The sequence below is a fragment of the Ptychodera flava genome, chromosome 2 (assembly GCF_041260155.1).
Source record: "Ptychodera flava strain L36383 chromosome 2, AS_Pfla_20210202, whole genome shotgun sequence".
NCBI classification, from domain to species: domain Eukaryota; kingdom Metazoa; phylum Hemichordata; class Enteropneusta; family Ptychoderidae; genus Ptychodera; species Ptychodera flava.
In genome coordinates, this window is record NC_091929.1 from 35,798,370 (window position 1) to 35,812,695 (window position 14,326).

General features: G+C 37.3%; 1 protein-coding gene and 1 long non-coding RNA gene across 2 annotated transcripts; both read left to right on the top strand.

Moving 5' to 3' along the window:
* Positions 1–692: 692 nt before the first annotated feature.
* Positions 693–2,430, top strand: LOC139119826 (uncharacterized). The gene is made up of 3 exons (XR_011549001.1): positions 693–770; positions 1,120–1,245; positions 2,374–2,430. It is a non-coding gene; the product is annotated as an uncharacterized lncRNA (long non-coding RNA).
* Positions 2,431–9,742: 7,312 nt separating this feature from the next.
* Positions 9,743–11,978, top strand: LOC139149923 (uncharacterized). The gene is made up of 5 exons (XM_070721980.1): positions 9,743–9,914; positions 10,252–10,497; positions 10,980–11,188; positions 11,628–11,748; positions 11,940–11,978. Exons 2-5 carry the CDS (start codon positions 10,327–10,329, stop codon positions 11,976–11,978), a joined length of 540 nt encoding a protein of 179 aa, XP_070578081.1. The 5' UTR covers positions 9,743–9,914; positions 10,252–10,326.
* Positions 11,979–14,326: the final 2,348 nt, after the last annotated feature.

Here is a 14,326-nt window from a genome sequence, read left to right on the forward strand (position 1 = left end):
ACTACAAAGGGATAGAAGAGGACGTTAGTACATCATATCGTTCAACTCAAAGTGGAGGGCGATACATGGCGCTAATGTCCTCATGCATGCTTTTGCAGTAATTTCGTAATAACCTATTATCACACCTTGCACTATCAAGTGAGCAATCGTTGACGTCCACAAGAGCGATAGCATGTGTAGAAGCATGTAAAACACTATCCGTTGAGGGCGCAATTGCTATAGTTACGTCGGCTCTTTGACATTTTCCTCTCTTCTGTGGTGCTATTTCTTTACTTCTCTATACACTTCCCTTACAGAGGGTAATAACTATACGTTTGGTAGTATTTAAATTTGAATTTGAAGTGTTTTTAGATAAACGCGATCAAATGAAATTATGCAAAAAATGATCAAAATTCTATAAAGTGTCTTTTAAATCAAATCAACATTCCTAATGTTTTCATGAAGCCTTCGAACACAGTTTTTATGAAACATAAATGAAAACTGGTGCAAGAGGTTCATCTTCTCGTCGCTTGGTTTGCCAGCTACCGGACCTCTGTCCATCTGTCTGTCTCTTTGTTTGTTGGCTTTTTTGTTTATTTTCAGGACCTTCGTTTCCAGATATGTACCTGTACACTGACGCTCATTTGTAGTTTCAGAGACTTTGAAGTAGTTCGCCCGAGACTAACGCTAAAATATCTAATCAAGGTGACTGTATGTAACCAGAGGATGGCGTCGTCTATGATAATTTCTTTGGTTCTGTTGGTATATCTGTCTGCTGCCGTGTATGCTTGGTAAGTTTATTCCGAGTTAAAAGAAAACCCTTACCTGCTATCTTTTGAGGAGGTAGCTTCTTACTTATCAGAAGATCTGTCAAGCGATCCAAATTGGGTCATTAAAATGCTTATTTATATCAATACTATGTCGAATAAAATTTATAAAAGAAAATCGCCTCTGACTTCCCGCTTTTATATAAAAACCCATTACAGTTTTTCACAACTTTCTGACCTGAGATATCAAGATATTTCTCTTCAATGTTGTATCGTCGAGGTAATCAATCGTTGATTTCTCACGAGAATCTCATATCGATTTCAAAACAAATTGGATTCTTTCTAAAGTCTAACTTTTCGACTGAAACCACAGGCCTAATACCTGTCAATTCCGACGGCAAGTTACAACTTCAATAGCTACATCAAGGCGTGTTTCCTATAGGCTTCGTTCAACGTATTGTTGTGGATTTTTATGTTTGGGATCATGTTCGAGGTACAGGTGAGCATCATCTATTGAACATATGTTATTTATTTTTCATCAAGAAAGCGATTTATTGGGAATTTCGTTAAATTTTATTTCATCAAAATATTACAGTCTCTCATGTATTTTGGGCCTCGCTAATTTAGTTTTTGCCGTATCATTTAACTTTAAGTTTGATTAAAAAGAAGTATAATGTAAGATAATAATGTAAGATAATATAATAATGTAAGATAATATTTTAACTGTATATTTGTTTGACTTATCGGCAGATATACCCGTGCTACAACATATTTTTATTCTTATCCTCTAATAATCGACTTTTGACTGTGATGACTCGGCAAACGCTAAATGAGCGAAGTACATGAGCAAGTGTTATGATTCATTTGCAATACTTTACTCACCTTTTATAGTCAAATATATTCAATGTACATTGACTTATATGGTTTATTGTGTCTGCATAGAGCAAAGAACCCTTGTTAGTTTCGTAACGCATCAATGGATCATTAATTCGTGAGGATGTCATATGGCCAGTCTGACTATTTGATTTACAAAAGGAAAACATGTTTGTTTTTAGTATCGAGTCTTGTAAATGTTGTTATATCAGACTTTGATAATTCACAGGCATGTCTTTACACACACGTCCCAAAACAGTGGTAAGAGTTGTCTCATTGGGTGGCAATTTGAAAGACAAATATTGAAAAAAATAACAATCATAGCCATCCTTAATCCGATAACAGTAGGTAAAAATTTGTAATACGATGTCAATTGTTATAATAATAGACATAAAACAGCCCAGAACAGACAGTCAAGCACCGGTACACACAACAAAGTCAAATTCGTCAAATGAAAGATATGAACCTCTGGCGAAAAACCTCGAAGTGATCGTTGCCCTTTTCTTGACCGTCCTATCTTTGATAAGTGGAGTCTTTGGCCAATAGTACTCTATACATTTAAGTTCTTTGACCTTCAAGCCACATGATGATTCTGTTAGCATCAAGGAGAGTTTGGCTCTAGACAGAAAACCATGATCGTGACGTAATTTTGCAATGATTGTGTTGGAACGTGTAGAGATCTTTTGATATCCCTTTGGATGTATGTACTGTACGTTCCGACAGTAATGCTTGATTGAATTGGCTTTTATTACAGAACGGCATACCGATATGAACGCAGTTACCGCCAGGGATACAAGTATGAATACTACAGAGGTAGTTGCTATGGATACTGCTCAAACTACAACTGTAAAGGTATGGATCTTGTTTGTCTTTCCACCGCCTTTTAATATATAGCAATCGTTTTCTTGCCAAAAGCTTAATGCGTTTGCTTCCTGATTCTCTATAATAATATCTTTATGTTATATTCATACACTTAGGTTGCAATTCAATCGCTAAGTGCATCGAAACGCGATGTTCTTCGTCATCCGACCACCATTGCTTGGAATGTGAATATGATCGTGGCGGCGAAAAACAGGCCTATGAATTGGTGAACAGAGGCGGTATCTCAAACGGGGAATGTGAACGTATGTGTGTGCTTTGATTATTTCTTGTACCAAGTTTTCGGTCTATTATGTGGTGAAGTACACTTTTGTTGATTATATCATACCATTACATTGATGACGCAAACACTCGGATCTAATTGCTATTTTCGCAATATACCACGTGTGGAACAGACACGAGCTCGAAGCTAGAGAAAAATTCCTCACACCGGAACTTCAATTATAATAAATATTATGATGTAATACATGTAGCAATAAACCACCTCTTGAACGGGTATTCCAATAGATTTTGACCAATTTACTCGACGAGCGATTTCGAGAACTGCACAAAAGCTCGTGGTATACCGTCGGTAGGTGTGGGTTATTGGTGAAATATTTAACGATGCTATCATACAACGTTGTAAGTCTGTTGATAATGGATACAAATATTAAAAATAACATCGTTTGCTTTTCGTATTTGTATATAAATTGGAAGAATAGAAGAAATATAAATGACTCTAATAAACTCGAAAGATAATGGTTTTCGTATAATATGGTGATATTGTAGTATGTGTCAATTAGTGAATTTCATTTTTCTTGTTCACTCCACATTTTAAGAGCGATGCTCATGGCGGCCCAACAGTGAGTTTTGCTTTCCCGGAAGTTATCCCAGCACACCTGCATCATGTACATGTGCTTCTGGGTTTTCTGGAACGAACTGTCAGAACAGTAAGTCGTTTGCATGAGAGAATAGCCCTTTTGAAAGAAATGGACAAATAGATATTTACTGTCTAATTACTTGCGTCTTGTTATATTCACAAACTTGGATAAAGCAATCAAGTTAAGTCATTAAATTTGTCACTTATTTTTTGTTAACCAAAGTGATTTAGCGTTGATAAGCAGAATTCACGTAATTATTTTTGGAGGAAAGGGGTTCGTATGGAGAATTTACCGCATAACTCTTTTCTAATAATATATATATATAATATATAGTAAAAAATTGGCCGACTAGCGGGAAATACAGTACTCGTTAAAATAAAGAGCAAAGTTAAAACAAATACAGTAAAATACTAACCGACCAGCGGGAGATAAAACACTTGCAAAGCAGAGAATAAAAAGCATGAACGTCAATCAGATACGACTGATGACTCAGCAGCTAATGGCTCCGACAATGGACCCAACCCATATTCTACCAACATTAATAAACGCGAGTCCTTTTGGACTCCCCCTTCAGGACGTAACCCCACACTTGATCTCTACATCAACATTTGTCAACACAGAATTAACCGCCTGATCAACAACACCAGTAAATCAAAAACACACAATATCTCTAAAGCTGAATACAAGGCTCTGCGCGATTTATCTCGCAACGATAACATAATAATTAAGCCTGCCGATAAGGGAGGGGCTGTGGTAGTATGGCGTAAAGATTTATACATTACTGAGGCACAAAGGCAACTTTCTGACACATCTTTCTATAAACATCTTGACACCGACATCACCAATAAACACAATAATATCGTCAAACGTACAATCAGTGATCTAGTTCATGATAAACTTCTGCCCGACGATGCAAAATCATTGATCATCTCACATCCACGCACGTCCCGTTTTTACTTACTACCCAAAATCCATAAAACCGGTAATCCTGGCCGCCCCATTGTCTCTGCTTGTTCCTGCCCTACCGAACTCATCTCAACATTCCTTGACAATATTTTTGCCGGCATCGTTAATACACTCCCCACTTTTGTCAAAGACACATCTCATGCCATCAAGATCTTCAACAGCTTTAAGTTTACGGGTACCCATAGATATATATTCACACTTGATGTTAAGGCCCTCTATACTTCCATCCCTCATAAGGATGGTCTCCAGGCCCTTGCATATTTTCTTGACCGACGCGACGTTATGGATCCACCCACAAACGTTTTAATTCGCTTAGCTGAATTAGTATTAACTTTAAATTGCTTCACCTTTAATAGTGAATTCTACACACAAGTTCGCGGTGTTGCCATGGGTACACGCATGGGACCTTCTTACGCTTGTTTATTCGTTGGTTACATCGAAAAACAGATAATACAACATATACCGGTCATATTCCCGAGCTCTTTAAACCGTATATTGATGACTGCTTTGGTGCAGCATCTTGTTCACGCACAGAATTAGATAATTTTATTGATTTCGTTTCACATTTTCACCCCGCACTGGAATTTACTTCCACTATTTCAGACATATCAGTTGCATTTCTTGACATATCAGTTTATATCAATGAGGACTCGCTGTCTACCTCCATACATTATAAATCCACAGACTCTCATGCATATGTTCTATACAGCTCAGCTCACCCCCGTCGGTGCAAGGAATCCATTCCATTTTCACAGTTTCTACGCGCTCGGCGCATTTGCTCTGACCAAAAGGATTTTGAGCAGCAGCTTGACACTATTAGCACTTGGTTCTCGGCTCGGGGTTATCCCCGCTCTGTAGTGGACAAAGCCAAAGAGCGCGTTGAACCATTAACGCAGGAGGACGCGTTAAAGTCAACTACCCGTTCTCAATGCGATCGCATTCCTCTTGTATTAACATACCATCCTTTTAATCATAGAATCCGTAAAATCATCTTTGAGGAGTTTTCCATCTTAACCAACTCCCCCAACACACAGAATATTTTTTCCGTACCTCCCATCATGGCATTTCGACGTGACACGAACATCAAAGACCGGCTGGTGCGTTCCAGTTTACCTAATCACGATTGTGCTACTGGAACATCATCATGTGGCCGTCGAGTATGTAAAACCTGCCCACATACTTTTACAACCAACTTCATTCAGGGCCCGCGTGGTAGAGTCAATGTTTCCGGCGTGTTCACATGCACGTCGGCTAATATCATCTATTGTATCAAATGCAGACGCTGCAGCATGCTATATATTGGCGAAACAAAGCGTCGCCTAGGCGATCGCTTTGCTGAACATCTTCGCACTGTGACCGACAACAAGCTCGCATATCCGGTGGCCAAGCATTTTTGTACACACCCCACCGCGGTCGGTCCGACATGGCAGTGTCTGCTATAATCTCCACCACAGACTCTACCCGCCATAAACTCGAACAGGCCACTATTTTTAAACTCGGTACTCTGGCACCAGCCGGTATGAATGCATATTTTAACGCGTTTGATCGCTCCCTTGTTTGATTGGCTGTTTTTCTTTCTTGTGTTTTCACGTTTCTCTAGCGAGTTTTTAGTACTGACGAAGGGTTGCACCCGAAACGTCTGCGCTTTTTATTCTCTGCTTTGCAAGTGTTTTATCTCCCGCTGGTCGGTTAGTATTTTACTGTATTTGTTTTAACTTTGCTCTTTATTTTAACGAGTACTGTATTTCCCGCTAGTCGGCCAATTTTTTACTGTATTCCTTCACACTTGCTGCAGTTTTATCCTCTTTTGAGTCATTTTGTAATTTATATATATATATATATATATATATATATATATATATATATATATATATATATATATATATATATAATCGACAAAAAGTGTCTATTTCTTTACCACAGCGACTCTTGCGCCAACTGTATCATCCTGTACTGTGAAACAGAAAGAAGGGTCAGAGGACAATGGCCTGGCCTGCTCAGAGAACGATCTTCCAACATATTCATCCACGAAAGCAGTAAAAATTGATGTCGAGTGGACAACAACGTACAATCTCACAACGCTGGATAACTTCACGGTTCCATACTACGTAAACAATTCCGGTTTTGGAATAGTGGAAGCAAGTTTTCACTGGACTTTACAAAGAGGTTTTAGTTTTTTATCTTTTTTGAGAAGAATAATTATGAGATGGAAGAATGAACGAGTGAATGGCGGGATATATTGGCGGAAGCTAATCCTTCCCTTGTTTGTATTTGTCCATAAGATCGTATCTGGAAATGAGTGGACATGTCTGTACTTACACTTCGGTCACTTAAATTGAAGTTGTCGCATCTCTCATTTCAAATACTTCTCTTCCTTTAATTCAGGTAATATCACAGTCGATGGTGGCAGTGAATACTGCTTGATGGCTGACATACTTTCTGAGCAGATTACAACAAAAGAATGCAACCACTCCGTTGTGTTTAACTCGGAGCTAGAAAACAATGATATGTGCGTATATATTCTAATTAAGCAATAACCCACGCCGCAGGAGGGTATACACGAGATTTTGGTACAATGCGCGACATATAGCACGAGCCGATAGGCGAGTGCTATATGGAGCGAATTGTACCAAAATCGAGTGTATACCCGACTGTGAAGGGGGTTATTGCTATTATATTATATCAACTTGTGAGTCTTTGTTGTCTTGTTTGAGTATTTTCGTCACTTTAAGCCCCAAATGCAAAAAATGGACGTGTGAGAGATCGATCGTCGGAAATTCTGCGCCCGAGACCGAGCATTTTTATGTTGGGATTACGTACACGCACACAGTATCCTACAATAAATACGCATACGTTCATCAACATTGCATTTTATTCGCATGCAACGCACGCGAAGACTATCATTAAAATACCTGCTGCAGACTCAGAAAACAGGTCAAGAGTTCAAATCAAAAGAAAAAGTAACAATTTTTTCGTAAATTTACATATGAACAATAGTCCTGGTTTTTTTGGCATACTAAAAATAGATTTGTCTCATTCTGTACCGCTTATACGCGTATACGGTATACGTCGACCGTCGCGACATTCAGAGGTGGTACAGTGAAGTTACAGGATGTATTTTTGATGGATAATTCGGACGTACCAGAAAACATGCAGTTTTGAAATTATCCAGACGTACGATGACTGCAACTGTTATGAACAGATGTACAGTGTGTGTTGCCCGATGCAGCGAGAGCTGGACGCTGATATTGTTCGTAGCATTTGATGTCAAATTTTGTCGCAGTCGCCAGGAGTCGTCCCATTGTTATTTTGAACTTCTTGGTCTACATCGTTAGGACACCCTGGTCTGTTGCAGCCCAAACTTTGGTAAAGAATATCTGACATACCGTTACTGTGAGGAAGTGTCAATTTATTAGTGTGTGAACGAAAACTAGCTTCATTTTTAAAGAGCGGTAGGATATATCACGTCTCGATTCCCGCAATATCAAGAAAAGTGCACGGTGCGCTGTCGCCTCAATGCAATAATTCGTCTACATCACACTCAAATGTGCTGCTTCAGAGATGTATTTTATCATCGATCCCAACTTATTTTCACCAAGAGGTGAGTTACAGACCCACACTTTATCTGTGTATTAAAATTCGGTATTCTTTCTTTGAAACAAAGCGGACCGTTTCGGTTTTTCGCGAGGGTTTATGGTTTAGATAGGTACGTTCAAATGCAGCGAGTGGGAAATTTTCGAAAATGCTGGTTTAGGGGCCCGTTTTACCACTGCTATCAGTGCTAAAACAGTATTTTAGCATCGGTGGAATGAGCTCTCGTCCAATCAGAATGGCGCATGGTAGCATGATATAATATAATGCAGTACATTAATTAAAAGTATTGTTAGTAATGCATATAAGGCACAATAATACTGTAAAGATTTTACAATACGTCAAGTATCTTATTTATATGAAAATTTTCATTTGTGACTTATTACCATTACATGAGGTCACTGTATGTTCATCATTTAGTTCATGAAACCGGATATTTTTTATACTAATAATATTCGGCGGTTAGGTTATTCAAAATTTCTTCGTTCGTCTATGCTTTAGCCATTAAAGTGCTTTATCCTACCTTATTCTTCCTTGAATTACAGATTTTCGTTTCAAGTTAAAGCCAATACCAGCGGTTTTGTCATCATCAACAATTACGATGATCCTGACACAGTGGTTGTTGACGATGCTCAGTTCTACTCTCAAACGCATAGCGTTCTCTCCAACACTGTCATATTCGACCTCATCGCTCCTCAGCACTGTCGAGCAATGTCGCCGCCATGTATGTCTGAAATTATTTCAATCAATCAAGTGTACACGAAAAACGCAAGTTTGTCAAACTTTGTGCATTCTGAAAGAACATACTTACTACTAGGTTTTCCAGCAGTCTTGTTAAGTGTTACAACCAGAAACTTCCTATGACGATATTTATAGGTTATCATTACATCTGTTTAGGGTTGAGAGAAATGCTAATTTATGTGGCTTACATTTACATTTTCAGAGTACTGTGAAAGTCACCTGGAACTTAACACACTGGAACGACGATTCATCTGAAATTCATGACGTCACATGCCAGGCTTACAAACTTTCCCCTGACCCCCAATCTTCAGGAAATCTACGCCAGGAGACTAGAGTCAGTATTCGCGTAACATCAAATCACAGCAATACGGCCGAATCGGGAATAGAATTTGAATTAACAGAAGCAGTTAGCAAATTTAGACAGGATACCGTGAAATGATTTATTTATTTATTTATTTAATCTTTTGCCAAGGTATTGCTTCGTACCTTTTTTGATTCGATCATTATCGCATTTAATTAAAGATTGCAAGATCACAGTGTTAACAGACTTTGTAAGTTTTCTTTTTTCAAGGAAACTGACGTAATGAACTTGACTATTATCTCTGATAGCTAGCTCAATTTCGAGATGATTATCCCTCAACTTTGCTGACAGTTGTTAATCTCACAATGAAGAATGACATGATTTTCTTTACAGATTTCAGTCGTGCATATTAACCAGTGTTTGATTTGTTAACATCGTGTTAGGATGGGTATGGCCTTTTGAACGCTATGCAAGAGGGAAGTCACTCCCTTCGACATCAAATATCAAATTGACATAGTTATACTACCTAATCGAAAACCATGCAGCCAGGACCCAATCTACATAATAATTTCCCGGGCGAATACATCATTGCATTTTGCCATGATTTTAACTGATATGAGTTATGATCAATCACCCTCCAAAATGTTCCCATCGGAAGCAAAGCTATTGATACAATATTGACAGTTCTTGTCTAAAGTTCATTCTATATCGAACTAAAAAATTCTCATTATTGGATCGTCTGTAATACTCATGACGTTTATCTAACCGATTCCTTTAAAAGGGCTTTATTCCATCGTATTAAGCTTGACTGACAATGCCGACAACACAGCAAAGGCCAGACGATTTGTTCTTTATGACGATCAAAGCTCCATCTCGATAAATACCAACATCCCGATAACAGTGTCAGATGCTGTGGTACATAATGAAATTTTATGGCTTGGGACAACTTACGGTCAGGTAGGTATACTAATTACGTACACGCATTAAGATAAAGAGCATTTTGATATACCAAGTACACTTAATATTTGTTGCCCTAAGCGATCAAATCTGTTGGTTAATGATTTAACTTCTTTTCGAAACATTATACGGTATCAAAGCGAATCGATGTCATGATTTAGCGTGTTACAAAAAATTATGATTAGTTCATTCATGGACCGCTTTCACACTTTAGTTGATTATCTTTTCACGGCAATGTGTAATTTAACACGTTGAATCCAAACATGGAAAACATATTCAGTTCAAATTAATTTAATATATATCATCCATGTTGATTCTGCATATATTTCCAATTAAGGTAAATTTAATCTGGACTGGTCATTTCTACAACTCTTTCCACCGAGAAAACTATCTCCTTGCTGCAATTGAAGAAATGGATCCGCCATTGCCTGCTGAATACGATGAAACCACTGGTCAACCTCCTCTGACTAGATCAAGAGAAGCTATACCAAATGTAGAAGGGATAACTCACTTTGAGTTTGACTACGCAATGTCGAGCTCTGAAAAGGCTCGACCGCAATGGAAAGATGTTCGAGGGCTGAAGGTAATAGTAAGGAGTTATCAGTTCAAACAATTTATATCATAGTATTGCAGTAATGAACCATTTAAAATTGCATTATACGTCAGAATTAAAGTGGGTTGTATTGCTCTCACAGGTAAACGATAATTTTTTGATATTACCCTCTTTCGACTATTAATTCCTACGTTTTGCTTTGGTGGCATACGTGTGACTGGAAAATAATTTCTTCCCTTATACATCAATTTTCATTGATGGGGTACGTTTATTATTTGTATATTTGACCATAAAGATTACTTTATAGGCTCTTGAAATAAATAAATAAGATTTAAAACAGGAAATAATTCATCAGATATTTTATTCCTTTACGTTTAAGGTGGAGGGTATTTAATTGCAAGATGTAGCTTACTCTTTATTCACTTTCCGCATTTGTTCTCATTTGCCAAGGAAATGATATTCATGAAAGTATTTTATCTTTATAATGAAATATTCCTACATTCATTTCTCAGACGGAGGAAGTTATATCAGTTACTGGTGAGGATGGTGATCATATCTCTGTTTGGTTGAAAGCCTTTGACGTCATCGGCAACACAAGGGAAGACTCGGTGAAAATCTACTTGGACTCCACTTCACCGCTGATCACGAACTTTGGCTTTTCATATCAGAATATGACTGGAACGTCGGGCACCATAAGGACAGATAATGATAGCATAGTCCAGTACGAACACCTTTCTTAGAATGGTCGAGTCTACCGGTACCATTTCAAGATTTGGAAAGTGACAGACAATCCTCAAAGATCAAAGTCGAAAAATGCTGATGAGAGAATACACCCAGCAGAATGGAGTTTGAATTAGCTTATTTCGATTTCATATATTTAAAATTAAAAAAAAAAAACTGATTTCTGCCGGATATGAAACAGAAATTAAAAATGCCCGGTTCGTCATTTGTGTCACATGAGATGTTGTTTATTTGTGACCCAAAATCAGCTCTCACGTTATGTCATTAGTAGAAGTATACATTTTCGATTGTGCCTCACAAGCAACTCACATCACACCTACACTTCATTCATTTCCCTTTTCTCGCAAACTAAAAGGATGAGGGAAGTATATATGTGTGGTATAATGCCCGTGATTGTTTTTACTATTTTCCTTTTACAGAATTTTTATTGATTCATATGACGATGAGAGTGGAATCAGTTTGATACGGTGGCAGCTGCTGCTTATAGATGAACCTTCAATCTTGTACGGAGAGGGAGATATAAGAAAGACTTATCCACAGGTATTCTTTGTATTTTTTACAATACTTTTCATTACTGCTTGGCTACTACTTCAACGGTTTACCCTTATACTGCTGCAGAAATATTACGAATTTTAATGTGATTTCGTATTGCTGTGACCATCTAATGCGATTAATATGACACGGCCTTTGAAGAATAAATGTCTCTATCAGGTTTATATTCTTCTCGGCAGAACTTTAAGAAAGATGTCCAAAGGCTGTCGTTTATGTAACATATAAATTTACTTGATCATTCACTTAACAGGATCCTGATGATGAAGAATGTTCGCCACAGACTTGTCACTGCTTAGCAAGGGATGACCTTGGTTTGTGTTTTTACACTAGTTATAGCGTATTCCTTGATCTGAACACCATGACGAATGTTCCCCAAGGCGAAACCAACTGTACATTTAAAATTGTGGTGTATAACAATGCTATGAAACAAAGTGAAGAAACATTAGAGTTTACCATTCAGCACAGCATTCCAACGGTAAGTAGACCAAATTAATTCACATTTCGTGTTTGCGTCATTCTTGTACACCAATGTATCATAAAACTGCCTCAAGGTAAGAATAATTACACAAATGCTTTTTATTCACTTTCAACGATATGAAATTGCATTTATTTAAAATAATTAGCCGTCAATGGGTAACATGGCGTTGAAAGAGATTGCACAATTCATTATACTTGTAGAGACATGACCTAGGATGTTTGCTGTAGATTGTTTCTGAATCTGATACCTGAAGAAAAATTACCTAGGGTGATTGTTGTAGGTTGTCTCTGAATCTCATTTCTTTACACCAATTTTGATATTGCTTGTATGTCTCGTTTGCCTTGTTTCTTACGTATTGAGCACTTGTACCTACTATTCTAAACACGTAAATTTATTCATTATATCGGTTATGTCTTCCGCAACGTTCGAAGATGAGTTCATTTATATTCCACGTTCGTTTTAGTCTACTGGAAACCCAGGCCTTGGGGAGAATTCCAATCAGTTTGGTGGAGGACATGCTGCCAGTGTCGGTATAGCCCTTGGTGTTCTTGCAGGTATAGCAGTCATTGCAACCGTAGCGGTGGTTTCGAGGTATCTGATTCGCAGGAAAAATAAGATAAAGGATGCAAAATATGAAGACAAATCCAAGAATTCCTGGACGAAATGGCGAATGAAGTTTCCCGCCATGGACAGCTTACCTCGTATGAAAATAGCATGGCGTTAAGATGTATTAGTCAATCATATTGTTTCCTCTTGGTTTTGTTTGAGTTTAATTGCATTTTTGTCATATCTGTTATAATTTCATTGTAAGCAGACGGCGAAATAATATAATATTATTACTGCTTATATTCGTAGACTGATTGGCAGCGTTTGTTGAACGAACCACCGAACATATTGTGAGACTTTGCGTGAAACAAGCTCATAAATTATTATTACGACTATCATCATAGCGTTGGCAGCTGTCTATATGTTCTACTTCAAATGAGGTCTGCGGTGATTTTATAATTATTTTGTGTACCTTTTTATCGTATCCAGTTGTACCCGTTTTCATTGTAATAAATGGTATGTAGATTGTCATAAGGACTGCTTGTAATTTTATGATCAAGCGCAAATCATTAGGAACAAGATGTTCATTGTTCGTATTGGAAGCGAGCACGTAGAAGTCTATCTTAATCTCAAAATCTTATGATGACCCCCTGACTAAATACTTCAGTTGTATTTGATTATATTGTATATGATCTGAGGGACTTTGATATCCATACCGAGTCCATGACCAACAAAATTGTTTAGTCCATAAGCACACAATCCTTTTCAATTTAATGTGCATAAATTAAGTTGGCGTTTGAAGCTACGTATACCGACAAACTTTTTTCAACGTAGTAACGTAATACTTGTCATCAGAGATGACATGAAAACTGCTTCATACTATCCATTAAAAATCAGAGAATCTAAAATGTAGTATGTTAATAAAGTTTACCAAAAGAATGAATGGGCTACACATTTCGAGCAAAAAATCTCAATTTCCGAACAGATATGAATGACTAAATCAAAAACTGAACTTATATTTCATTATCTAATCATTGTTTTAACTGCCTGTAATCAAACATTTGACATTTACAAACGTAATCAAAGTCATCATGATATTAATGAAAATTATTCTTCTTCCGTATTGTTACAATTTTATTGTCAAATAACATTTTCTTTTGTTAAAAAGTACAAGAATTTAAAAATGAAGTGTCAACATTTTGCGCAATGTGAGTCAGCTGGAGAGGAGACAATTTTTGAATTGTTTAGAATAGGCGATCAAAGTTGCAAGCTGCTTGATAGTGTCTTAGAAACACCAAACCTATAGCCCTCACGGACAAGCTAATGTATGAGATCGGTTATAAATAAAAAAAAGAATACATATACAGTAATTTTGTAGTAAATGAAAAGAAAAATGACCCATGCGGGACTCGAACAACGAATTCCGCATGGGTCACTTTTCATTTCATTTACTACAAAATTATTTAAATTCGTATAGTGGGGTGAGTCACAATTTCAAACCAATACAGTAATGTTGTCTTTGTCAATTTTTTGAAGAAGCAT

Bases quoted from the DNA above. Each gene is read 5' to 3' on its own strand.
- LOC139149923 (XM_070721980.1), top strand. From the start codon at position 10,327: ATGGATCCGCCATTGCCTGCTGAATACGATGAAACCACTGGTCAACCT. The intron at 10,498-10,979 runs GTAATAGTAAGG...TTCATTTCTCAG, and splicing joins AAGATGTTCGAGGGCTGAAG to ACGGAGGAAGTTATATCAGT. The intron at 11,189-11,627 runs GTACGAACACCT...TTCCTTTTACAG, and splicing joins GATAATGATAGCATAGTCCA to AATTTTTATTGATTCATATG.